The sequence below is a fragment of the Erythrolamprus reginae genome, chromosome 2 (assembly GCF_031021105.1).
Source record: "Erythrolamprus reginae isolate rEryReg1 chromosome 2, rEryReg1.hap1, whole genome shotgun sequence".
NCBI classification, from domain to species: Eukaryota; Metazoa; Chordata; class Lepidosauria; order Squamata; family Dipsadidae; genus Erythrolamprus; species Erythrolamprus reginae.
This window is the reverse complement of record NC_091951.1, coordinates 117706013-117732649: the sequence shown is the minus strand read 5'-3', so window position 1 is coordinate 117732649 and position 26637 is coordinate 117706013. Positions and strand designations below refer to the sequence as shown.

The 26637-nt window shown below is 41.3% G+C and overlaps 1 protein-coding gene across 8 annotated transcripts in view; it reads left to right on the top strand.

The window, feature by feature from the left end:
• Positions 1-26273, top strand: part of P4HA2 (prolyl 4-hydroxylase subunit alpha 2) — a 75024-nt gene extending 48751 nt beyond the window's left edge. For 4 of the 8 annotated variants that reach the window (XM_070739293.1, XM_070739294.1, XM_070739296.1 and 1 more), the window contains 8 exons: positions 1158-1334; positions 11110-11180; positions 11987-12086; positions 15029-15082; positions 18630-18689; positions 22799-22867; positions 24443-24539; positions 25872-26273. In XM_070739293.1, the coding sequence (XP_070595394.1) occupies positions 1158-1334; positions 11110-11180; positions 11987-12086; positions 15029-15082; positions 18630-18689; positions 22799-22867; positions 24443-24539; positions 25872-25942 (699 nt within the window). In that variant the 3' untranslated portion in view covers positions 25943-26273. Of the gene's footprint in view, positions 1-1157; positions 1335-11109; positions 11181-11986; positions 12087-15028; positions 15083-18629; positions 18822-22798; positions 22868-24442; positions 24540-25871 lie in introns of all 8 variants that reach the window. The other 4 variants (XM_070739289.1, XM_070739291.1, XM_070739292.1 and 1 more) reach the window with 2 other exon arrangements.
• The last annotated feature ends 364 nt before the right edge of the window (positions 26274-26637 follow it).

Genomic DNA, 26637 nt, shown 5'->3' with positions numbered 1-26637 from the left:
AATATTATGACAAGGTGTTATATTTCAACTTGCCCTTGCTTATACACTCATAGGGTTGGAAGGGACAGAATAACAAAATAACAGAATCGGAAGGGATCTTAGAGGCCTTCGACTTCAACTCCCTGCTCAGGCAGGAAACTCTTTACCCAGGGTAGCGAACCTATGGCACACATGCTACAAGTGGTACACGAAGCCATATCAATTGGCATGTGAGTCGTTGCCCTAGCTGAGCTCCAGCACCGGCCAGCTGATTTTTGCTCACTTGGAGGCTTTGGGAGGGCATTTTCGGCCCGAGGGGGCAGGGGAGGGCATTTTTGCTCTCTCCAAGTTCCACAAAAGCCTCTGGAGCCAGGGGAGGGCGAAAAATGGGCCCACCAGAAGTTGGGAAATGGACCGTTTCAGGCCTTTGGAGGGCCTCCATGGAGGCAAAGAGGGGGGCATGCACCTATGCACGGGGGAGCAGAATAGCATAGAGAGGCAGGACACATTTGGGGGCATTGAATTTGTGTGTGTGTACACATGCGCGCAATAGCGTACGTGTGCACACTTTTGGCACCCCGAGGAAACAAAAATTCACCATTACTGCCCTATACCATTTCAAACTGTTGTCCTTAAAAACTTCCAGTGTTGGGGCACTCACAACTTCTGAAGGTAAGCCATTCCACTAATAGTTCTGTCAAGAAACTGTCAGGACTTTGAAGGTCTTCTAAACTACCTCCTGCTCAAGGCAGGAATTCTAAAACTATCTCAAACAAATTGGTGTCCAATCTTTAGTTGAAAAACTCTAGTGATGGAACATCCACTGGGAGACAAGCTCTTCCAGTGCTTAATAGTTCTCACTGTCAGAAAATTCCTCCATTCCAGATTGGATCTTCCTCTGATGAGCTTTCACCCATTACTTCTAAATTGATGCCCTCTTTCCTGTGGGAACCCTTCAGGTATTGGAAGACTGCTGTTATGTCTCTGTCTCCACTCAGTCTTCTTTTAGTTAAGCTAAACCTACTTAATTCCTTTAGCTGTTCTTCATAGAGTTTAGTCTCTAGACCCTTTATCATGTTTTGTTGCTCTTCTCTGCACTCTTTCTCAGCTCTTTTTTGTATTGTGATGACCAATAATTCCAAATCTAAAATACTGTATTTATCTGGGTATATTCCTAGACGCCTCGAAGGCAGAAGAGATTGTTTTGCAGATACCACAATGGAAATCGAAATCCTTATTTAATTATAGCACCTTTTAAAGAAGAAGATGAATGGGACAGCCCACATATTGTCAGATATTATGAGGTCCTATCTGATGAAGAAATAGAGAAGATTAAGGAGTTGGCTAAACCAAAAGTAAGAGTTCATTTTATTTAGTGGCTGAATTTATATCAGCATTTCAATTAATTAATATAAGCTAATAAAAAAGGTGAAATTCAATGAATTGGGATTGTCTGTTTCCATAAACAATACATGTGTAATTATTGTCTGATTTAACACAAAGGTAAATTGCAGGAAATGAAAGCTTTTAACATTCTCATGGAAAAGAAGAAAGCAGAATACAGTATCTCTGTAAGGTTTATTCATAATTCTAAACCAGTATACAGTGATCCCTCGATTATCGCGAGGGTTCCGTTCCAAGACCCCTTGCGATAATCGATTTTTCGCGATGTAGGGTTGCGGAAGTAAAAACACCATCTGCGCATGCGCGCCCTTTTTTTCATGGCCGCGCATGCGCAGATGGTGAAGTTTGCGTGGGCGGCGGGGAAGACCCAGGGAAGTTTCCTTCGGCCACCCAGCAGCTGATCTGCTCGGCAGCGCAGCAGCAGCGAGCAGACGAAGATCGGGGTTTCCCCGCCGCCCACGCAAAGGGGAAACCCCGATTCGGCTCCTCGCTGCGCCCGCCCACCCGCCCGCCACCCGCCAGCAAGAGGGGGAGAGATAGAGAAAGAGAGAGAAGGAAAGAAAGAGATGAGAGAGGGAGGAAGAGAGTATGAGAGAGGAAGAAGCAAGATAGAGAAAGAGAGAGAGAAAGAAAGATGAGAAAGGAAGGAAGAGAGTGACATCATCGGGTGGGAAAAATCGCGATATAGCGTTTCGCGAAGAGCGAGATCGCGAAAATCGAGGGATCACTGTATTTACTGTGGTTGTTTCAAGAGGAATGGTGGCTCACTTGCCCAATCTCTAATACTGACTGTGAATGATTAAATGTGTAATGAGCACTCTGGAGAAAGCTAATTTACCCTGATTATACTGATCAGAGTATTTTATCTTATCTGAAAACTATTTTAAAAAATATAGCAGGAACTGAGCCCAGGAAACTGGATTTTTCTAATAAGCTATGATTTTGTCATGTGCGTTAAATAGTAGAAAGCTTCCAATTACTTGTACCTTAGTAATTATTTCCTTTACCTCCTCTAATTAGTAACTAGGGTAAGTTAATGGTGAGAAATTGAAAAAAATAAAATAACGTTAATTAATGAATGAAGTTAAGAAGTTGAGTAAGGATTTTTTAAGAACATGGATACATTTTAAATGTTTCTGAAGTCATAATTCTTGTACATCCATTAGTTCACCCCATTTAATGTTCTTCATGATTTTCATCTCTATAAACAAAGACATTTTTCTGATGATTTACTTTCTCTACTTCTTAGACTCTTGGACTGAACTGAAAGCATGATTATTTCATTTCAGTGCAGGATGTCTAAAAAGAAAACAGCTGTAAATAGATATCTGCTTATTTGAAGCCCAGATTCTTTAGATGATAGATAAATAAAAGTTGCTGTAATGTTTTGCTAATTACAATCTTGGACTATCATGAAATGAAGCTGTTTTATAGTATTTATACATGAAAATAATCAGATAAATTGGAACATATAATTTAGCAGTATTAATTGCAGCGACTGCATAAACCATTTCCCTTTAAAATACAGACACATAGTTTTATGGGAAGTATTAGTTGCTATTCATTTTTAATAACTGATTCAAATGCACACTAAGTTCCAGGATAGGCTAAAGTTGTGGTGATATAGCAATTAATCAGCAATCAAAAGTCATCCATATTGCGATGTTAAAAAGTTTGAAATAATACTGTCGTAGACAACAAATATTTATCCCTGAGTTGCCTAGCGGATATAAGAGTTTTTCAGATCAGTTCTTGGTGTTGGTATGAAGGGACAATAATAAAAAAGAAGTCAAACAACAACAGTAAATAAAACCCTGTGGCCCTAACAACTCATTATAAACCCCAAAACCAATCTAACAAACATATATACCAGACAAACATAATTTGGGCATGTCTGATGTTAAACTTCACAGCCCCCAGGCCTGTTGACAAAGCCAGGTTTTAATAGCTTTTCAAAAAGCCAGTAGAGTGGGAGCAGTGCGAACATTGAGGGAAGGGGACTTGGTTCCATAGAGACGGGGCGGCAACAGAAAAGTCCCTCCCCTGTAGTTCCGCCAACCTACATTGTTTAGTCGACGGGACCTGCAGGAGGCCGATTCTCTGCAATCTAGTAGGCCTCTGGGAGGTATGTGGCAGGAGACGGTCCCGTAAATAGTCATGAAATTGTAATTTACATGAATAATTCATTATTTTTTAACCTTAGCTTTAGCAGTAATAATTTTTATGGTTCCAATTCCAAACTGAAAAGAGCAACAATAACTTGCTGCTATTTAGCATGGATGTTTTATTTTGATTTCTTGCTTTTTTTTAACGACGGTGACAAATGTAGCCACATTATTACATATATTAGAAATTCAGAATTAAATCACTTCAAGCAATACTTTAAACTGAGTTTCTGATCCTGACTTCTGGAGCAAGAGTTTATTACAACAGCATATGAGTCAGAAATCTGGCATTTCATTGTGCCAAAAGCTACATGTCAAGACAAGATAATTAATAGGGATATTAAAAGACCAAATACTGTAATATGGAAAAAATGAATTAGGCTTGGGGAAGAAAAATTCTGACAAAGAGAATAATTATGAGTGGTGTCTCCTAGAATACATAGAACATATATTAGTGAAGTGGCATTGTTTTAAATAAATATTTGTGTCACAATTAAGTTGCAGTTATACTGCCATGATTACAGGCATACTTGTGGTCACGCGGACCAGATCCTGATTGATTCAACCAATTAAACTCTTAGCAAAGTTTTTTCTAATCATTCCCACTTCCTTTAATAATCTGTTTCTGGGCTAGCCTCAGGCGGTAAGATGTTAGACTTCAAAACTCTAACTTTCTGCTCATTATATGCTGCTGCTTCTCAATGATTTTAAGTAAAAATTAATCACTTCTTTATGATGCAGTCTTTTGTAAGACTATATTAGAAACATCAGGGAGTTCTGGCAAGGGACAAGCTCTCAGTAGGTTCTTGTCTTCCAGTGTATCAGTATCTGTTTTTGTGCTCAAGAGAAGCTGTTTCACAGTGCCAGTTTCTTGACATCTGTACTTTCAAGAGATTTGTCCCCAATAAACCACTTAGAGAGGGATAAGATGCCAAGAGGACCCTTGGGGACTGCCACAAGCTGAGATCAGGGAAGGATACCTACTTTCTCCCATGCCTCTGGAAGGAGAGTCCAGCATGGGATTTAGCTCAAGTCTTATTGGTAGGGACTGAGTTTTAAATTAATATAATTAACATATTAAGTAGGTACCGCCCCCTTGCTGCCCCAGTACCTCAGTTTTAAAAAACTCAGTCTAGAATAGGGACTCTGAGTTTTTGTCTCCTGACAGGAGTGTTAATAAAATTGTGTATAATTAAGTATTAATTGTTTTAATTGTTAAATTCTGTATTAATGTTGTTGTTTTTATCTTCTACAGGTATCAGAAGGCTTGGGGTGTCTACCCTCCACGGGTAGCACCCCCACCATACTCCTCATGGGGCCTCTTCTCCCCGCGAGTACTGCCCTGAAGAGGAGAGGCTGGGCTATAGGTCACTGTCCTCCGTGGTCAGACCTAGCCCTACACCCCAGGTGGGGGGGTCCGCCCCCCCCATTGACGGGGGCAGCGCGGCGTTCCGCATGACAGGCGCGGATCTGACAGCCGCGAATCTGACCGCCGCGCCTATCAGCTGATTGTCGGGAAGCCGCGGAACTGTCAAAACGGCCGAGGATTCACTCGGGCCGCAGCGTCGCCAACTGAGCGATCGCAAAGACCTTGCAGCCGCCCCGCCAACTGGAGAAGGTCTCTCCGAGCCTGGGGCCGCTGAGGAGAGGCGCGCCCACCATTTTTGCTGCCAAAAGGGCGCGGAAAGCCGTTACAAACGGCAAGCAATAGGCGGCGGCTTGGCTGGCTGCCAGCAGTCCTTGGAGACTAATCTGCCTGGAGACTGTCCCTAATTGGTGATGGCTGGGTCATGTGATGCGGGATCACTATGAAGAGACAGCTCTGAAGCTGTGACAGCCTCCATAGCCACTTGTTGTGACAGGAGACTGCTGTGATCTCTGCTTGTTAGTTGACAGTTCGAGGGAAATAGTTGTGAGTAAAACGCTGCCCCTTATCTACAATTTAAGGATGGCTGAACAGCTGGGAAATCGTGGGGAGGAACAGCCCCAATTGACTCCAGTGAGTCATAAAAATAAGGAGAAGGGTTCGGGCAAGGCCAAATCAAAATCCTCCCAGTCTTCCTCCTCCATTAAAGAGGCTGAAAGGAAGATTAAAGCCTTGGAACAAAGGCTAGAGGCAGCCTTAGCTTCTCCTGCTGCACGGGTCCTGACTATACCCCCCTTTCAGCCACTCCCCCCGTCGAGAACAGCATCACCTGAATTGGCTTTGGGGGCCATGGGCACTACAAGTGAGAGGGACTGGTCTCCTGACCGACAGGCCTTATCAGGCCCACCTCCACTTTCGCCTCTCGCTAGGCCAGATAGGCCTGCTTCAGCCAGCCATCCTACCTATGGGTTTTCTGCAGGGACACAGGCGTGTGCCCCAACAGCAACGTTCACGCCAACGGCTGCAGGACTTAGATCCCAAGCTGATGTCTGGCAGGCCTTCCCGCCATCCCTGCAGGACATGATTGCCAATGTTTATGCGCAGGGAATGGCGGTTGGAGCCCAGCGAGTAACACCTCCATTACCAAAACCATACCAGCCCAGGGATCTTTGGTCAGCACCACCGCCCCCTCCTGGGCTGGACTCATTGGCGGGAGACACTGGGTTTCTGGAAGAAGACAGTGAGCATGGGCACAATGAACTATCTGATGATGATTATGCCTGCCCAGAACAGCCAACTCCCGCAGGACTGTTTAAGCCCACGTTGTTTAGGGTGCTGTTGCATAAGGTGAAGCAAGCCTTAGATGTGCCAGGGGCGAATGCACCTACAGATGCAGGGGATGTACTTAGGACTTCTGCTTCTCTGTGTAAGGAGCAACCTAAGGAATCCGACAACGTGCCTGCAATGGAGATATTCGTAGAAAATATTAAACGCACCTGGCAGCACCCAGCAGCGGCACAGGGTCCCTCCAATGTGGAGCGTCGCTTCTATATGTTCGATGACGAGATGGAGAACCTGCTACAATTTCCGCCAGTGGATAAGCCAGTGGCCACACTGGTATCCAATGCCGTCGTCCCTTCGGAGACTGCGGACAGTCTCAAGCCGGATGAAAGACGGGCTGAGACACTCCTGAAAAAGGCCCATCAAATGGCAGCATGGGCCCTACGGGCTGCATCTACTGCATCCATCTTCAATAGGGCATCCATCATGTGGATCCAGGAGGTACAAGCTAGGATGGGACCTGAAGATTCTCGTCTAAAACAGGATCTAAACAAGCTCCTGGCGGCGGCCGAATTCTCCGCAGATGCCACCTTGCACGCGGCGAAGTTTTCCGCAAGGGGTATGGCCTCCACTATTTCTTCTCGGCGCCTCCTTTGGCTTCGACATTGGCAGGCGGATGCCAAGTCGAAATGGCGCCTGTCATCTGCCCCTTTCCAGGGCACGAAATTGTTCGGGGAGGTGTTGGAATTCGTCCTTGTGGAGGACAAGGACAAGAGGAAGATCCTCCCCAGATCCTCTAGACGTCAGGATCGCAATAACAACCCGTACCGACGCCAGCAGCCCTTTCGATGGGACCCAGCCTCCGGAACCACCCAGGCCTCCAGACCTTATTCCCAAGGTCTATATGATCAGTCCTATTCGTACCGGGGTGATAGGACATACTTCCAAGGCCGGGGCAGAGGGTATCAGCAGGCGAGACGCCCCTTTCGAGGTTCCAATCAACGAGGTTTCCGTGGAGCCAAGTGACTCCATAGGGCAGGTCCCTTTGGGGGGGAAACTCCAAAGGTTTTGTACCGCCTGGAGGACCACATCCTCCGACGCTTGGGTCTTAGACACAGTGACCCGGGGCCTACGCCTGGAATTCCTTTGTATTCCGCCTACCCATTTTGTGTCATGTCCAGTGCCCAGAGACGTTACTAAACAGACATTGCTAGAACAAGAGATTGCGCATCTCCTAGAGATCCAAGCCATCGAGAGGGTGCCAGCCCAGATGGAGGGCATGGGGTTCTACTCCAGGGTCTTCATAGTACCCAAGACATCGGGAGGTTGCAGGCTCATTTTGATTCTGAAGCACCTAAACAGGTACGTGTATACCGCAGATTCAAGATGGCCTCCCTTCGCACTATCCTGGCATCAATCCGGCCCCGAGATCTCATGTCATCCATCGACCTGAAGGAGGCGTATTTACACGTTCCCATTCATCCGGAGCACCGGAGATACCTCTGCTTTTATGTCCAGGGGAATCACTATCAGTACCGGGCGATGCCTTTTGGCCTCTCTTCCACACCACGTACCTTCACCAAGCTCCTGGATTCGCTAATCGCCTCCTTACGGTCCCGATCAATAAGACTTTTAGCTTACTTGGACGACATCCTCTTACTGTCCAGGGATCTGGCGACTGCGCGGCAGGATCTACGGGACACGGTAGCGCTGTTGCAGGAACATGGCTTTACGATAAACGGAGCAAAAAGTCATTTTTCGCCCACTACCACTATCACCCATCTCGGCTCGGTTATAGACACCATCGCCATGAGAGTTTACCTATCTCCGGAGACGCAACGTTCAGGACTTAATCACCAAATTACAACATCAGAGGATGGTACCGCTGGCCCTCTTATCCAAGGTCCTGGGGACTCTAGTATCGTGCGTGGACATCTTCCCCTGAGCACGGTATCATTTCCGCACGCTACAATGGACATTGCTTCCATACCAAAAGCGACGTGTGAGTCACACACACAGATTAATTATGGTACGACGGGGCCTGCGAGACTCCCTAAAATGGTGGAAGTCCCGGGCAATACATCAAGGGTCCCCCTTTGGCCACCTACAACACGTCATTGTGACTACGGATGCCAGCCTCCTGGGTTGGGGAGCCCATGTGGACCATCATGTAACTCAGGGGTTGTGGCTTCCTCAGGACTTAACTCCAGTGAATATCAACTTCCTGGAGCTGAAAGCGGTGCGCCTTGCCCTGCTAACCTTTACACCACTTCTCCAGGGAAAGCATGTGTTGGTTCGTACGGACAATGTTGCGACCAGGGCGCATCTCAACCACCAAGGGGGGACCAGATCTCTCAGGTTGATGGAGGAAACACAACTCCTCTTCAACTGGGCAGAGGTCCATCTTGCATCTCTCCACGCAGAGCACATTGCGGGGGAGGCCAATACTCAAGCGGATTGGCTCAGTCGGCAAGCAGTGGATCCAGCGGAGTGACCCCACAATTGTTCCAGCAAGTGACCAAAAGGTTTGGCAACCCGATGGTAGACTTATTCGCGACTCAGCACAATGCCCAGCTCCCGAGGTTTTATTCCAGATTTCCCACACCGGGAGCCGAGGGGACCAATGCCCTGTACCTTCCGTGGCCCAAGGAATTGCTATACGCCTTTCCACCAACACCACTTATTCCAAGGGTCATCGAGAAGATCCTAGTGGAACAGGCGGAGGTCATCCTGATAGCACCGCACTGGCCGCGGCGGGCTTGGTTCGCAGACCTGATGGGGCTCTCAGTTGTCCAGCCCTGGAGGATTCCAGATGACCAAATCACCCTCACTCAGGGAGCGATATTCCATCCGGAGCCGCAGTGGTTCCACCTGACCGCTTGGCGCTTGAGGGGGACAGATTGAGAACCTGGAACATTCCTGAGAATGTCATCGTTACGATCCAGTCGGCCAGGAGGCCTTCAACGACTAGGATCTACCAGGCTACTTGGGCCGCATTCACCGCTTTTTGCAAGGTCAGACAGGATGCTAGTTTAGTCTTGGTGTTGGAGTTTTTACAATCCGGTCTGGAGAAGGGATTGGCTCCCAACACCTTAAGAAGACAGGTAGCGGCTTTGGCAACGATTATTCGATCTGAAGATGGTGGGTCATTGTCCCACCATTCGTTGATTAAAGACTTTCTGAAAGGGGCTACCAATAGGCATCCTCCACCGATACGACGTTTCCCTACTTGGGATCTTACCGTGGTATTGCAAGCGCTCACAGCTCCTCCGTTCGAGCCGCTGAGAACTGTGCCTTTGAGGATGTTATCCCTTAAAACAGCGTTCTTAGTGGCCATTACATCGGCACGGCAGGTGTCGGAGCTGTCGGCCTTGTCAGTAAGGCCTGACCTTTGTACATTTCAACCTAATAGGGTGATCCTCCGTTTGGACCCAACGTTCATACCTAAAGTCAACACCCACTTTCACCGGACACAGGAACTTGTCTTGCCGGATTTCTGCATGCATGGATCACATCCGTTGGAACTTAAGTGGCATAAGGTGAACGTGCGCAGAGCTCTGAAACTCTATATCAGGCGCACGGCTCCTTTCCGCAGGACCGAGGCCTTGTTTGTCTCCTTTGGCCAACATCAACTGGGTCTCAAAGTGTCCTCACAGACCATTAGTCAATGGTTGAAGCTTTGTATAGCAGAAGCGTACAAAGCAGGTTCCCAGACATTGCCTAGTGGAATCACGGCTCATTCGACTCGTAGTGCCGCTACTTCAGCGGCATGGGCCACACAGGCATCGATAGAGGACATCTGTAGGGCGGCCACGTGGGCCACTCCTACCACCTTTATACGGCATTATAAACTGGACACGTTTGCTTCGGCCGAGGCGGCCTTCGGGAGGAGAGTATTGCAACGAGTGTGTGACACTACAGGATCATGATTCAATGATATCCCTCCCTTGAACACTGGAACTTGGGTATATCCCATGCTGGACTCTCCTTCCAGAGGCATGGGAGAAGAACCGTTGAACTTACCTGAACGGTCTTCTCCATGTCCTGGAAGGAGAGTCCAAACCCTCCCATTGAAACATGGACAGTTGTTGCGTTTCAGTTAATGGTTGTGTTAGTTGTTTAATAAATTCTGTTTACCATTTGAATTTGTTTTTTAAAACTGAAGTACTGGGGCAGCAAGGGGGTGGTACCTACTTAATATGTTAATTATATTAATTTAAAACTCAGTCCCTACCAATAAGACTTGAGCTAAATCCCATGCTGGACTCTCCTTCCAGGACATGGAGAAGACCGTTCAGGTAAGTTCAACGATTCTTTGTTAAAGATAAATTTAAGCCTATCTCCTAATATAGTACTATTTCCCGGCCCTCTAGAATCAACTCCCTCCGTAAATTCGCACTGCCCCCACCCTCCTGGCCTTTCACAAGGTTCTAAACCAGGGGTCCTCAAACATGGCTGGAGAATTCTGGGAGTTGAAGTCCACAAGTCTTAAAGTTGCCAAGTTTGAGGACCCCTGCTCTAAACACTCACCTTTTCCAGCAGGTCTGGGGCCGTTGAGGACTAGCATCTTGCTCCGACTGATGATATGAATGTAGGATTGTCGTTAGAATGAATATGAATGTCTGGTTTTAAATAAATTGGGGTTTTATTGTTTGTTTTATATTTTGGTTTCCCCTCAGCTGTATTTTGTATTTTATTCCTATTTTTGTAAGCTGCCCTGAGACTATGGAGAAGGGCGGCATAGAAGTCCAAACAAACAAATAAATAAAATAAATTTCACCTGCACTACTGCACAAAATACTTCTTACGAGAATCTTATGGAATGCTTGGGAATAAAAATGCAAGATGAATTTGGCATGGTTTTTATATATATATATATTGAAATTAGTAAATCTTGCATATCTTTTGATACAGTTGGCAAGAGCTACAGTCCGGGACCCTAAAACAGGTGTACTAACAGTAGCCAGCTACCGGGTTTCCAAAAGGTAAATTGTGTAAGAATGAATTTCATCCTCTTTTTTAAAAATAAAATAATTTTAAAACATATTGGTAATAAATTAAAATCTTGAAATGCACATCATTCAAAATTTGACCAATAATTAAAACCCTAAAGAACAAAGAAAAATGAAAAAGTTGAGTATTTTTGCTATTCTTACTATTCTACTCTATGGCATAGATTTTATGTATTATTATTGTTGCTGCTGCTGCTGTTAAAAACTTTATTCATTAAATATGAAACTTGGTCAAGTGAACATTCAAATATTCAAAAATGCATCACAATGCATGACTAGTGCCAATCAAGTACCTTCTTAAGATATACGATGTTCCGAGCAGTGCAGCTTTTACAGTTCCTCTGGTATTATTGTAGGAAGCTGCAATTCATTGATGTATTTTATAAAATTATTGGACATGGTACCAAGTGCCCCAATGACAATGGGTATAACTGTTATACGTTTCATCCATAATCAAATAGTTTCAATGGCAAGGTGCAATATTTCATGATTTTTCCCCTCCTCCTCCTGTCGTCGTCATTATTATTATTATTATTATTATTATTATTATTATTATTATTATAAAATTATAAAACCTACAATTTCAAGTTGCAATATGTTCTTATATAAACTATTGATTAACGATTAAAAACTAAAAGATTTTTGAAAGAAGTGCTGTAAATGTTGACTCATCTGCAAAGTTAAGTGAATATTTGAAAGGAAATGAATCTGTATGCCTGCCTTTAAATTTCATGAGTTCAGACTTATAAATTCCTGCATATTATTTCTTTTTCTGCAAGTTCCTGGCTGGAGGAAGAAGACAATCTGGTTGTTGCCAAAGTAAATCATCGAATGGAGATGATTACAGGATTAACTACCAAAACAGCTGAATTGTTGCAGGTAAGCTTGTTACTGTTTACCTCCTTTATGCAAAGCTCTGCCTTCTGTCCTGAAGCACGACAGTATGAAATGTGTTGAATGTGTAATGCCATAAATATTATGAAATAAAAAACAGCCCCACCATCCCACCCACCCTCCAAAAAGAGAGAGATCCTTTTCAAATTATGATCGAGATTTTTATAATTGAAAATTCTACAAATAATAATGGCTGCCAATAACATTTAACAGCAAGTTTCAACTATATGTGCAGTATACCTGACCATCAATGCCCCATTTTTAAAATCTGGTAGCTGCTTTTAAAAAATTAGAACAGCAAAATAAGTCTACACTTTCAAATCCAGTAGTATTTATTATACATGACAATGAAATCACAGCTGCCAATTTCTTAGCTGGTGGTGATTTTCATTCTCATTGAGTTATTCCCGGGAACCTAGGATGCCATTATCATAATTTCAAATGAGTGATGAGATTCATCACTCAAATGAGGTTCTATCATATCTCAAGACCTAAAATGGTCACCTAACATCAAAAACGTCATCAAAAAAGCAGAACAAACTCGTTCTTTCTGTGCCAATTCATGAAGGCAAAGGAGCTGCTGATATAATTCTACACAGGAATTATTGAGTTTTCAATGGCACCTCTATAATTATCTGATTTCGTTCTGCAAGCCAACTAGACTGACACAGACTTCAGAGGATAATTAGAACTGCAGAAAAAAATAATGCTACCAACCTTCCTTTCATTGAGGACCTGTATACTGCACGAGTCAAAAAGAGGGCCGTGAAAATATTTACGGACCCCTTGCATCCTGGACATAAAGTGTTTCAACTTCAAAACGACACTATAGAGCATTGCACTATAGACACAAGAACAGTTTTTTTCTCTAACATTATCACTCTGCTAAACAAATAATTCCCTCACCACTGTCAAATTATTCACTGAGGTTGCATTACTATTATGATTAGTCTTCTCATCGTTCCTATCCCCCATCTCCTCTCACCTATGATTGTATGACTGTAACTTGTCATTTGTATCCTTATGTTTTATATTAATATTGATCGTTTCCTGATTGCTTATTTGTACCCTATGACAATCATTAAGACTTGTAGCTCATAATTCTTGTCAAATGTATCTTTTCTTTTCTGTACACTGAAAGTATCAGGCCCAAAGACAAATTCCTTGAGTATCCAATCACACTTGGCCAATAAAGAATTATGTTCTGTTCCGTTCCACTCCACTCCAAAGAGTGGAGTGTTAAAGAGTGTGTAGAACCCTTGAGTTATCAAGGACACGCACAGAGGAAAACATGGGATTCCAGCAGATAGCCAGGAGATATGAGTAATTATTCAGTCATACAAGACAGATACATTAAAGTGTATAAATTACAGTTTACTTTAGAAATAACACGGTCAAGTTAAACAGTCCAATCATACACATTCAAATCAGTCCATATCTATCAATACAATAATATTATTACAAACCTATCTTTGTCTTACATGTCAGACATACATTACAGCTTACAAATACATCAAACTATCATTGAACACACAGAGCTTACTACATCAGTCACAGTGAATCAGCAGAAAGAACAGAGAAACAAAATCATGCTTTCTGGCTCCCTCTTATGGCAATTTACAACACTACCTCTTAAAGCTATAGTACTTCAATACATATAAACATTCATTGTTAGCTTGTTTATATATTGCAAACCCAGCTGTTTGTACATAGTACTAACACACTCCACTCCGTTTCATTCCATTCCGTTCTGTTATGTATATTATTGTTTGCCTCAGTGAGTGACTTTTTGCCCTGGGTAAATGTCTTTTTGTTTGTGCCCACTGCTTCTCTGCACTAGCCTGCGGCCATTGGGTTTTGGCCACTTTCTTTCCTGTTTGCTCACCATTTCATGGGTTTCACCTTTAAAGCACCCAGTTACACCATTCGTAGCAATTGCTCTACTTGTTGCAGTTGCAGTTACTTATTATTATTATTATTATTATTATTATTATTATTATTATTATTGATTAGATTTGTATGCTGCCCCTCTCCGTAGACTCGGGGCGGCTCACAACAAAATAGTGACAGTGTAACAAATCTAATATTAAAAACATTCTAAAACCCAACATTGGAACCATACAACACAATCATACCATGCGTAAACTGTATAAGCCTGGGGGATATCTCAGTTCCCCCATGCCTGGCAACAAAAGTGGGTCTTTAGTAACTTACAAAAGGCAAGGAGGGTGGGGGCGGTTCTAATCTCCAGGGGGAGTTGATTCCAGAGGGCCGGGGCCGCCACAGAGAAGGCTCTTCCCCTGGGGCCCGCCAGATGACATTGTTTAGTCGACAGAGCCCGGAGAAGGCCAACTCTGTAGGACCTTATCGGTCACTGGGATTCGCGCGGCAGAAGACGGTCCCGAATGTGAAACAATACAAAAATAAAACGTCAGTTTCTCTATTCAGAACTTTATTACTTTTCCTATCTCATGTCTCATTCCCTGTGGACAAGTCACTACCTTTTCAAAACTATTTTCTTTTCCTTGCTTTATTCTATGTTAAATTATAAATGGATAAAGCCAATCCTTGTGGGGTAATTAAAGCACTAGACATATGAATATTGTATTGCATACATGCATACATAAATAAATATAGTATATACAGATGCCACATGGAGAATTCCTTGCCCTGGGTAAGAACAGTTTTAGGAAATTGACCAGTATGTAACTAATGCAACAAAACTTAGTGCACATTCACACTATTTTATCAAGATAAGATCTCTAAGTGATAATCTTCCTTGCAAATTAACCTAATGTTGCCCACATCTCCCAGTTCAGAGAAGCGTGCACTGTACTGACACACATTCAGCATGCAACATTATTTTGACGTTTAAAAGAAGGTTTTGTTTTAATTTTGCTAATATATTATCCTTTTGTATACTTTAGGTGGCTAATTATGGCATGGGAGGACAATATGAGCCACATTTTGACTTCTCAAGGGTAAGATTTCATATTTTAGGTATTTTTCCCAATTATTGCTAAGTATACCTTAATGGCTAAACTAGAGGTGAGGGAAATTCCTAGTTAGTTTTAACATATGAATATATTTCTTTGTGCAAGCAAGAATAGGGTGGGACTGATTTGGTTCATGATTAGACCATTGAGTTAAAGAAACTATTTGTCCCTTTCTAGCACCCTGACTTAAATTGCTCCATCTCTCAGAAAAGTATTAGCAAGAAAAAAAGTTCATTGAAACGGCATTGGATGCGGGGTTAACCTTCTCTTCCCACTGTCATAACTAATTTATTCAACCTCCCTCTAAAGCTGCTGGTTTTAGTAAATAAAAATATTTTAGAGGATCCATGACATCTTGTATTTGGCTCATAGAGTGATTATGAGCAAGTACTAGGATTATATTCCTGGAGATAGTTTTTTCTTACAAAGTATGAAACTATGTTTGTTAGTCTTGGATTATATTTAAGCATTTATATTTGGAAAAAAACAAGTGGAGAGCAAGGGGGAGTACTATATGTTCTTCTGTATTTTTTCTATATTACTTTCTCTCAATTAGAAAAAAGATGATTTCCTCCCATAAAGTACTTTTAGTTATAAGCCAAATGGTGATTAGTCCAACATTGGATGTAATGTCAAAAAACTCCACTCCCCTCCCTAAAAAAAGAGCATGTCTTAGTATATAAAGACATGATAAAACAAGCTATTGTCTGATTGCATGTCTGTCAGGACAAATCTGTTATTACAAATCAGTGGACACTCACAGCTTCTTCACTAAAACTGATCTGTGTAAGGGAGGCAATGAAACAATCAACAAGATATTCATTCTTGGATGATATATAATTCTTGGAATTTAGTTGTCAACAGCCAAGTTTGAGGAAAGTTAGCAGCTGGATTTCTTAGGGATTTGGACTGGTCCTCCAGGCTCTGTATACAGCACAGGTTATTACTTGAATCCATTTGCTGTTGTTTTATGATCATTAAAGCTTCCAAAGCACTTGTATAATTTTTTATTGATTTATTGATTGAAATTTACTAGCTGTCCCATTTCAGTCACCTCTGGGCAGCATGCAAAACTAAAAAACATAAAAATAGTGAGAAATATTAAGCCAACAGGCAGCCTAGATTAAAATACATCAACTTCAAACCTGGGCCCAGAGGCAAGTTTTCAAAGTTTTCCAGAATCCCAGGAGGCAGGGTGCCATCCTTATATCACAGGAGAAGCTGTGGCGGAGGATGGGACCCACAATAGAGAGAGCATACTTGATCCGTCCCACAAGAAGGTAATATTTAATGGAAGGGACTGTAGGACACCATTTTGTTGGAATGCATTGGCTCAACAGAAACAATTGGAGATAAGTGGTCTCACTTATCCCCAGTTCCTATTACAGGAATCTCACAGGTATCTAAGCCCTATGTCATATAGAGCTTTATAGATATTAAACAGCATCTTAAATTGCAGTTGGTAGCCAACTGGCAACCAATGCAACTTTGTTCCTGAAAGCTGAGCTTAAGCCAGAGATGTGTCACATCAACACATCTACTAGGCAGAGCTTCTAAGAGCCCTCAATAAGTTGCAGATGTCCAGAGCTACCCTACACTCCTTCAGGTGTGGCTGGTGCCAAACCTGAAACCCAGATGGGCATATTTCCAAGAGATGGACCTCCTCCTCCAGCTCCACCCAGAATATCCATGCCAGGTTGCTCTTTCATCCACAATTAAACTGTTTATTTATTTATTACACACCAACCAGTCATTCACAGGCAGTCAGAGCTTTGCTTATTTGTTTATAGATTTTCTTACACTTATAAAAATTGTTTTGGTACTAATCATAAATCATTCCAAAGACCAGTTTTCATTTATTTAAGAGCTGTTGTGCTGTTTTTAACATGTCGTTTTATTTATAAATTTAAATGGGTTTTTTACTCTATCGTATTGGCTCCCCTCCAAGCTACTACTGTAACATGGTCTCAAAGTTTCAAGTATAATAGTCAGATCAGAATGTTTGGGGATTCCTGTCAGATTAACGTTATCACACACATATTGATGCTAACTATATTTTACAGGAACAATTCTTTGTTGTAGTTCCAGAAAAATAGCATTTGCCTAGCTGAAAGCATTGCTGCTTTGGTTATCCATCATAACATAAAAGCCTGAAAGAACATTGCTTTTAATAGAAAAGTGTTTATTATTCTTATATCTCCCAACCCCACTCCCAAATACAAAGATAAGGGGAGTTGCTCTATGGCTAGTTGGGATTTAGTAACACAGCAGGTTCCTATCAGACCTTTTCCATTCTGGTCTGCTGATCATGATGGGGAAATGGCACTTTTGATTTCTATTACTAGTAGCTGAAAAGTGCCCTTTCACTTTTTATAGTGCAAGGAATCATCATTTAGCCACAGGTTTATCAAATATACTAATCCAATAACAGAAAACGGAAACTACCAGCATATCTGATGTATTACAACTCTTGTCATTCACAGAGATCTCATTGTGCTAAACCAAAATGTGTTTTGTATGTTTATTTTTTAAAAAATATATTATTTATTCGATTTTTTTAATGCCGCCCTTCTCCTTAGACTCAGGGCGGCTTACAACAGGTTAACAATAGCACTTTTTAACAGAGCCAGCATATTGCCCCCACAATTCGGGTCCTCATACCCACCTTGGAAGGATGGAAGGCTGAGTCAACCTTGAGCCGCTGACCTAAAGATCTAGCAGTCAGCTTTAGTGGCCTACAGTACTGCACTCTACCCACTGCGCCACCTTAGCTCACCTAAATGTTGCGTGAAGCCACCCATACTTTGACATACAATCTCAGCATATAATCTCAATTGTGACATTGAGAAAGCCATGGTTAAATAAAATATGAGGATGAAAGTTTGTTCTTCAAGCTTTGAATCTTGGTGGCACAGTGGTTAGAGTACAGTATTGCAGGCTACTTCTGCTGACTACAGTTTGGCACTTCGAATCTCACCAGGCTCAAGGTTGACTCAACCTTCCATCCTGGTTTGATAAAATGAGGACCCAGATTGTTGTGGCAATATGCTGACTGTAAATCACTTAGAGAGGGCTATAAAGCACTCCAAAGTGGTATATAGGTATAAGTACTATTGCTATTGCTGGCACCCATGATGTGAAAATGTTAAATATTGCAGGTCTTTCAATCAGGATTTCAGTTTTTTTAGGAAATTTCTTAGAAAATGACTAATAAGTCAGAGAACGAACCTTCATCTCTCATCCTACACCTGAGCGAAAGATATTCGCCAATCTTGCAAATAAACTATGGATTAGCACAGAGTGTGAACTAAAACAACTGTACGTTTGCAGACATGTTTTTGAATATATTTTAATTAATATGTTATTGTATCTGAGAATTTGACTTAAACCTCCAACCCTATTCATACACACCTGGAACAATTGGGTGTGCCTTGATTCTACTAAGATTTGTAGGCAATCTCCACGTCCTGTTTCCAAAGCAACAAACCGGCAATCAATTTGGAAATTGGGTTAAAGTTGTTGTTTGTTTCAGCGACCCTTTGACTCCACACTCAAAACGGAAGGAAATAGGCTAGCAACATTTCTTAACTATGTAAGTATCTTTGTATACTTGTCCTTGTGCTTGAAATTTGCAGTTTATTTTTATTTAATTTTGTAGAAAGAGGAACCTGATGTTTTCAAGCAGTTAGGGACTGGGAATCGTTTGGCCACTTTTTTGAACTATGTAAGTATGAAAAGTCTTGGACAAGTAGAGTAAGAACATGTTGTTTTTTTCATGCTACCATCTTAAATGGAATTAATTGCATGATATTTTTAGAGATTGTTGATCTAGTGTTAAATGAAGTCATAAACATCTGTGGAGATTTAGTTTCCCACATTCTTGTTTCATGTATACTATGAAGTTTGACTTAATTGTGCAAAGGAAATTAGTGACTAAAATATATTGTTAACAGTGGAGCTTTTGTGGGAACTGATTTGGGAACCCATTCAATCATTATTATTTGTACAGCCACAGGATCTGTTCTCTTTTTACTACCCATGACATGAAAGTGTTAAATATTGCAGCTTTTAACATCAGGATCTCAGTTTTTAAACAAATTTATTAGAAAATTACTAATAAACAACATTAGTTTTTTCCAGATATGTGCCTCCGGGGCACTTATTATTATTGTTACTAGTTCATTATAATATCACTTTTAATCTGCAGTCTAGAAATTATGGAACATTTATTAAACCTACTGGACATTCATTCAGGCTTAGCCTTCTAAAATCATTAATCCAGAGAAAGAACTGCTGATAGCTTTCTGCTGCCAACATCAAGCTCTAGTCATATTTTGCCATTTTAACTGGAAGATACTGTATATGTGCTTAAAGATAACAATGATAAGGCAATTCAGTAGAATCTCCAAACTAGCATGGAACCACAAAGAATTAGGGTATTTCACGTTCAGTTACCATGTCAGGGTTTCAGTTTCTTCCTAAAATTTACTAAATTCCATGTCCTGTATGATGATTGCATCTCTTTAGAAGTACCTCATTATCCCTAAATTAAAACATGGTAGTTTGAATCCAAATATATGTTCCATCAGTTGAATAACATCCAAGTTACAGGCTGGGATTTGATTGCCCCTCTCTTTCTGCTACAACTGCCTGTATCACTTTGAGATTAATACTAGTAATAGAAACATAGTTATTTAAATTATGTATAACTACAAGTCAAGGAGGAAGTTGCTACTCCACAATTTAGATTCAGAACCATTACACTAAAGTGGTAACTCCTCATCTTAGTTTAAAGCATGTTTCTCAAATAGTGGGGCGGGGGCCCTCTGGGGGGGGCATGGAACAATGCCAGGGGGGCGCGTGACCCCGGGGAACGTGAGTTTTTTTGCCACAAGGAGTAGGGGTTTTTTGCACCAAACAATAGCATACAGCACAGAGCAGGAAATATGAAGTACAGATAACAAACCCTTAAGAGATCCCATGGAAAAATATTTAACAGGGATGAAAAGAAAGGAGAGAGACAGAGATAATGAGACAAACGTAAGTCTCCCGAAAGCTAAGATGGAGAAATATGATGGGGGAAATATGATGAAGCATATATCCCACTTGGCTTCCCTATGATTACTGTGAAAGACAAGGAAAGACCAGTAGGTTTACTGTGTCTAAAAATGTTGGCAGTAGACAGCATGAAGCCAAATAAATTAAGGTGTCAATTAAACACATTACACCCCAATCATGCTGATAAGCTGCTTGAGTTTTTCCAGTGAAAACGTGCTAAATATTGCAAATAATTGTCCTGGTGAAGAGTTGAGGGGGTGCAAAATGTTTACTTCTTCCTGGGGGGGGGGATAATTGAGAAACACTTGTTTAAAGTAAAGACACTATACAGTGATCCCCCGGTTATTGCGTCCCCGACCATTGCGAACAGGGTAATTTGCGATTTTTGAACCCGGAAGTCAAAACACCATCTGCGCATGCATGCCCTTTTTTCTATGGGCACGCATGCGTAGATGGCGCCGGGCAGATCAGCTGCTGGGCGGCTTCCCTGGGTCTTCCCCCTCTTGCTGGCGGGAGGGCGAAGCCCCCCCCCAGCACCCGCTCGCCCGCCTTTCGCCCGGGAAGTTCGCCAGGAGTCAGCGGAGAACGGCGCGCCTGCTTTAAAACGATCGGAGCTTTCCAATGAGTCCCGAAGACAAACGTCAAACTTCCGCGTTTGTCTTCGGGACTCATTGGAAAGCCGCGCGGGTGTTTTAAAACGTCGCCGCCGACATGGGGGGCTTGCTAGCACCCCCCCAAACCCAGGTTGGGGGTTCGGGGGGGGGTGCTAGCGAGCCCCCCATGTCGGCGGCGACGTTTTAAAACAGCCGCGCCGCCCCCAATCTTCGGCTCCTCGCTAGCGCTGCGGAAGTTAAAAACACCATCTGCACATGCGCAGATGGTGTTTTTACTTCCGCAGCGCTACTTCGCGAAAACCCGCTCGTTGCGGGGGGTCCTGGAACGGAACCCTCGCAACGAGCGGGGGATCACTGTATAAGATACAAGGCTTGTGTTCTGTGGCATCTGTGGCTAAGCCAAAATAAACTCTGTTAGTTTCATTGCAGTGTTTCAAATTCATAAGCAGATTGCTCAGTGAAGCATAGAATTAAGCAATATCATTAGAGCTAAGGAAATATTTCAATTTACTAAACAAATGCATTGACCAGAAGACTGTAGTCTTTATTCACTGATTAGTAATGTAATTTCTCCAAAATCTGTAAGAGATGAAGGCTTCAGGTAATCCTCTAGTTACGACGGTTCACTTAGCAATCTTTCAAAGTTACAACAGCCCTCTCCCAAGTGTTTAAGACACAATCCTGAAGTTACAAATGTTGCAGCACCAACACAATCATTTACACTTACAAGTGATGGCTGAGCAACATTTGCCTCTGCCTCCCACACACACACACACACACACACCTGCTGCCCAGTCAACATAGGCACTGGACTTGTGGAAACTCACTTTGTGACAATCTACTGAGCCATCAGTTCCTTCCCCTGCTTTGGTGCATTCGCACAGAACAGAGGCCTAAAGTAGTACCAGGTCACGCAAGGTCTCACGCTACTGATCTTGCACTGCAGTACTTTAGGCCTCTTTTCTCTGAGAACCGAGGCCTGCAAGAGATCTGCAGCAAAAGGCTTTGCAAACGGAGAGGCCTTCCCTCTGTCTGGAATGGTACAAAAAGCATTTGCAAGCTGATGGGAGGCTTGAAGCAACAGAATTTTGTCTCGATGACTTACAAATGCTTTTTGAGCTTAGACTGCAAGCAGGCAAAGACCCCGAGGCAGAGAGGTTGGAAAGGAGATGGCTCGCTAGATCTTCACAAGGTAAGTTATACAGTGCGCAGCAAGATGGGGGCAGGGGAGCAATTGTGGGGACCCCAGGGGAGAGACCATGCAATATCTCAGTGGGTCAGGGGAGGTCTTGGGTAGTCTGAAGCAGGTGGCCTTTTCTAATGCTATGCCCCCCATGGCCGCCTCCACCCTGAGATACCTCATGCACTTACCGACTTGCACATTCGATTAGTGAATGTGTGGGTGAAAGCAGGGAGAGATCATATTTGTTTTACATGATTCACCCCAACAAATCCTCAGGTTACGAATGTAATTGGCAGGTTCCATTACATTCATAATTCGAGGACTACCTACAGTATATTAAGGACAGATAAGTTTTTTGCTATTAGTCCGAATTGTGATCAAACACAGTAACTGTTTTTATGCCGAATAAAATTAAGTTTATTTCTTGATTATATTTTTTTAAAATAACTATTTTTAAGGCTTAATGTTCCTGTTGCGTTTTTTATTCCTAAAAACCTGCATCCATGGGCTTTCTCTCTCCATATTAAAAGATATCATGGACATTCCTTCAAAACTTTGAATATGGCTTCTAGAACCTTTCGAGAGGTTGCTGCACAAATTTCTAATGTGACAGAAAAGAAATTTATTATGAAATATATGAGGAATCTAGTAGTCATATTATCTGTACTTAATTCAATTCACTTTTTTGTGTAAATTAAGTCAAATGTTGGTTTTATCCTGGCCCCATCCACTTCTTAGGATGTGGCCTTCACCCTGCATTAGGATGCCAACTGTTGTTGAGTTTAAAAAAAGAGTTGATGTGGACTCAGTGGAAGATCTAATGGGTGTCTCATTCTACTTTCACAGATGAGTGATGTTGAAGCAGGAGGTGCAACAGTTTTCCCAGATTTTGGAGCTGCAATTTGGCCCCAAAAGGTAACAAATCGCATCCTTGGAGAGGAGCAGCAAATAAATCCAATAAATAAATAAAATAATAAAAATAAATAAATACATACATGCATACTTTTCCACTGGAAAGGTGAAAAATAGTTGGAAAATAGTTTGACCCCCTCTTCTTTGTGACAACCTGAGATACTGGAACACTGCTATCATGTCTCCCATAGTCCTTCTTTTCTTTAAACTAGACATACACAGTTCCTGCACCCATTCTTCATATGTTTTAGCCTCTAGTCCCCTAATCATTACATCTGGTTTCTAGCTCTACTTATTTAGAGCCTATTTCTCTATAATCTACAAAATTTCTATTCAGTTAATCATTTAGGATCACAGGATTGTTGCAATGAGATACTTGTGGTTGCTATCCCTAAGTGAGAACATTCCAGTGGGATAGCATCAGTTATTAAATTTTAGGCTGATTTTTACTCAGACAGCCTTCCCTTGTATTGAACATAATTTTAAATCTGTCTTTGCCGGAAAGAGTTTTACAACATGTGCTTGAAGGAGCATTATAGCTCTATATAATTTAACAAAATAGAATTCCTTCTTCTCTTTGCTGTATGCCAACTCTAACCTCTGCCCCGCTCCATTCCTCAAGCAGATTAGAAGTTTATGAATCAAATTAATTAATATTTGCACTGGGACTTTCATAATAGTCCACAGCTTAGCGCAATAAGTACATTCAGCCAATTTGGCATTCTTTTTCTTAAAAATTTAAGGGGATCCTTTTGTGTCACACTGAAATCAGTGCAGCCTGCATCCAATAAATATTTATTTATTATTTGCTATAAATACATTTCTCTTCAGTGAAGAGCAGTATTGTTTCTTAGTCCCAGTTCATATGAATATTAATATTATGTTGGTTTAAAGGGTCTAATTAATTTTCTATAAAGAAAGCCTGTTTTTAATTTTGCAATTGTCAGCACCATGTTTCAACATAATTTCTGGAATGGAGAGCTTTTTGTCTTAATCCTGCTGCTAAAATAACTTAGAATAACCAACAATTTGGTTCTTAATTGGTAGTTAATAGATCACATGAGCAGTGATTTACATTACTGTATATCTAAATTTTTACAGCTAAAAATATAATATTTACAAAGTAACTGCAATCTTGATTCTAATTAATAAAAGAATCTGCAAGATCTGTGTATGTTCATGCCAAATAATATTTTTCTTATGATTGGTTATATATTTCTTCATTTCTAGAGAGCATAAATTAGTACCATGTTAGTTCTACCGCCCCATTAGACTTTGGTCTAGGTGATTTGGGATCAGTCACTCTCTCAGTCCTGGTAGGGATATAATGGCAAACCACTTCTGAAAGTAGTCACCGGGAGTTAAAGCTATCTTGAAAGCACATATTTCCATTTTTCCCACCTTTCCTTCTCTATTCAAAAACATTAAAAGTGGAAATGGGAAATATTGTAGATACATTCTAACATTAAAAACAATAACTAGGTATGAATGTCCTATTCTTACAGCAGTTTTAAGTTAGATGAAAATGTACTCAACACTGAATTTATTTAAAGAAGCAAAGTTTGTTGTTGTTTTCAGGGGACTGCAGTTTTCTGGTATAACCTCTTACGAAGTGGAGAAGGTGATTATCGAACGAGACATGCAGCATGCCCAGTATTAGTAGGTTGTAAATGGGGTAAGTAAAAATCATATATTTGTTTTGGGAAGCAAGATTTAAGGTTTCCTTAACAGCTAAGGAACAGTGGATTATTTTTGGTATAGGATTTTTCTCTTGCTATGACACATTCTTGGACAATGTGCTTCCACATTAAGATTCCTTTGCTATTAGCTTATGTCTACCACTTTGATGTTCATTTTATAGGATAAGAAAAATAGAAAATGCTATCTGTTCTACTACTGACAACATGTGAGTACTAGCTAGGAAGAACATAGCATTTCAATAGCAGCAAAAATTTGAACATTCAGAGTTCCATCTAGTTGTCATTAACATGAATCACATATCATTTAACAGGGAATACTCCCTCTATGAATACTCCTATTAATTCCCACCCATCGAGGCCCATTGAAGTTTCTCCAATGGCATTGTTCTCAGTGGGCATATTGTGTTCAGTGCAACTATTGGCAGGAAAAAAACCTTTATGCATGCTGTTGGGACATAAACTCCCTATCAGGCAGCAATCATCATAAATTAATGGTGGCGAAGGGAGAGGGACGCCAGGAAGGCTTGTATATAATCATGCCAGAGTGAACTAACAATGATTCTAAAACTCAGGTTCTACAGGAGTATCATGATGCATCTCCCTTTCTGCTCATGGGATGTAATATTAGATATTAAACACTCTCATTTGCATCAGCTGTAGGGGAGTTTTCCTTGAGTTGCATGTTTTCAGATGTACAGTTGCTGAGAATTCTGGAAATTCACACATCTGTAGTTATCAAAGTTGGTGAAAACTGTTCTTTGGGCACATGTAGCCCATTGACAACTCCTTTGGAAACTTTCCTTACTATTCATAACTTCTGCATTTTGGGAGCTGGAGAAAATGGACAAAATAAGTCAAATGAAGCTCTTCACTACAAATCACTTGTGCACAACTACTCAAGGATTTAACATGAAGAGGTAGATAGGTAGTATAACAAACTATCTTCCAAGGATTCATATGCATAAGTACATCATGTGAATATAGTGGCCAAAAATTAGATGTCCATTTATATGAATATACATTCAAAAACTAGATTTAGAACACACTGAAACACTATTATCAATGTTATATATGAATTATACATTGGCATGTCATCAAATAAAACTGTATTCTCTAAAATGTGATACAGGAGAGTCGCAGGTGGTTCTGCTGCTTTTATCACTAAGTCCATTGCATTTATCATTTTATATAATTTAAAGTATTTGTGTATGTTTAGAGTTGTACAAATGGCTGAAGATACTTAGTATGACAAATGGCAAATGATTTTATACAAATGATTAAATATAACAACCTTCTTTTTTTAACAGTATCAAACAAATGGTTTCATGAGAGAGGAAATGAATTTTTAAGACCATGTGGTACAACAGAAGTGGACTGAAACTAGCCCAACCATATTTTCCTCTTCTGCTGTCAGCCTGAACAACATTGTTCAGTTCATTTCTAAGAAATGACGTCTACTATGAAAATGACAGCATTATTTATTGAAGAAAGGCAGCATCTTACAAGAAAACAAGAAAGTTCTTTGGACAGTTGGTGCTATGTGCTTATATATGGACCCTGTCATTTCTCTTCTCCTTTCAGTTTCTGCAACATCCAGTAAGGTAAAACTTTACACATTGGTCATGGAACATTTTTTCAAAATGTATATTTTGAAAATGTCACTGTATTTTCTAGGAAGTGCCACTTCCATTAAACCTTTTTAAAAAGAAGCCACATGTGAGATTTTTTTTCCATTTGATCATTCCCATGTCACTAGCTATGAATTGGGGAAGAGGAAGCCATGGTGACTTGGGCTTCATAACAGCTACAGATATCATTTGCTGCAGAATTGAAAAGAAGAAATCTCCTGTTGGTGAAGAATATGAAAATTGGGGCTTCAGATATATGTGCAGGCTTCATGTCAGCAAGCTTTGAATAATGCTTTGGGAAATATATCAAATATCACAGTTATGTCACAAATATGTATATTGGTTGGTTTTTCCTCTGTGGCTAAACTAAAATTATATATAAAAATTCAGCCCCGAGAACTTTATTTCATTGGGGCAGGGGTATAATGCAACCAGGCAAGGAAGA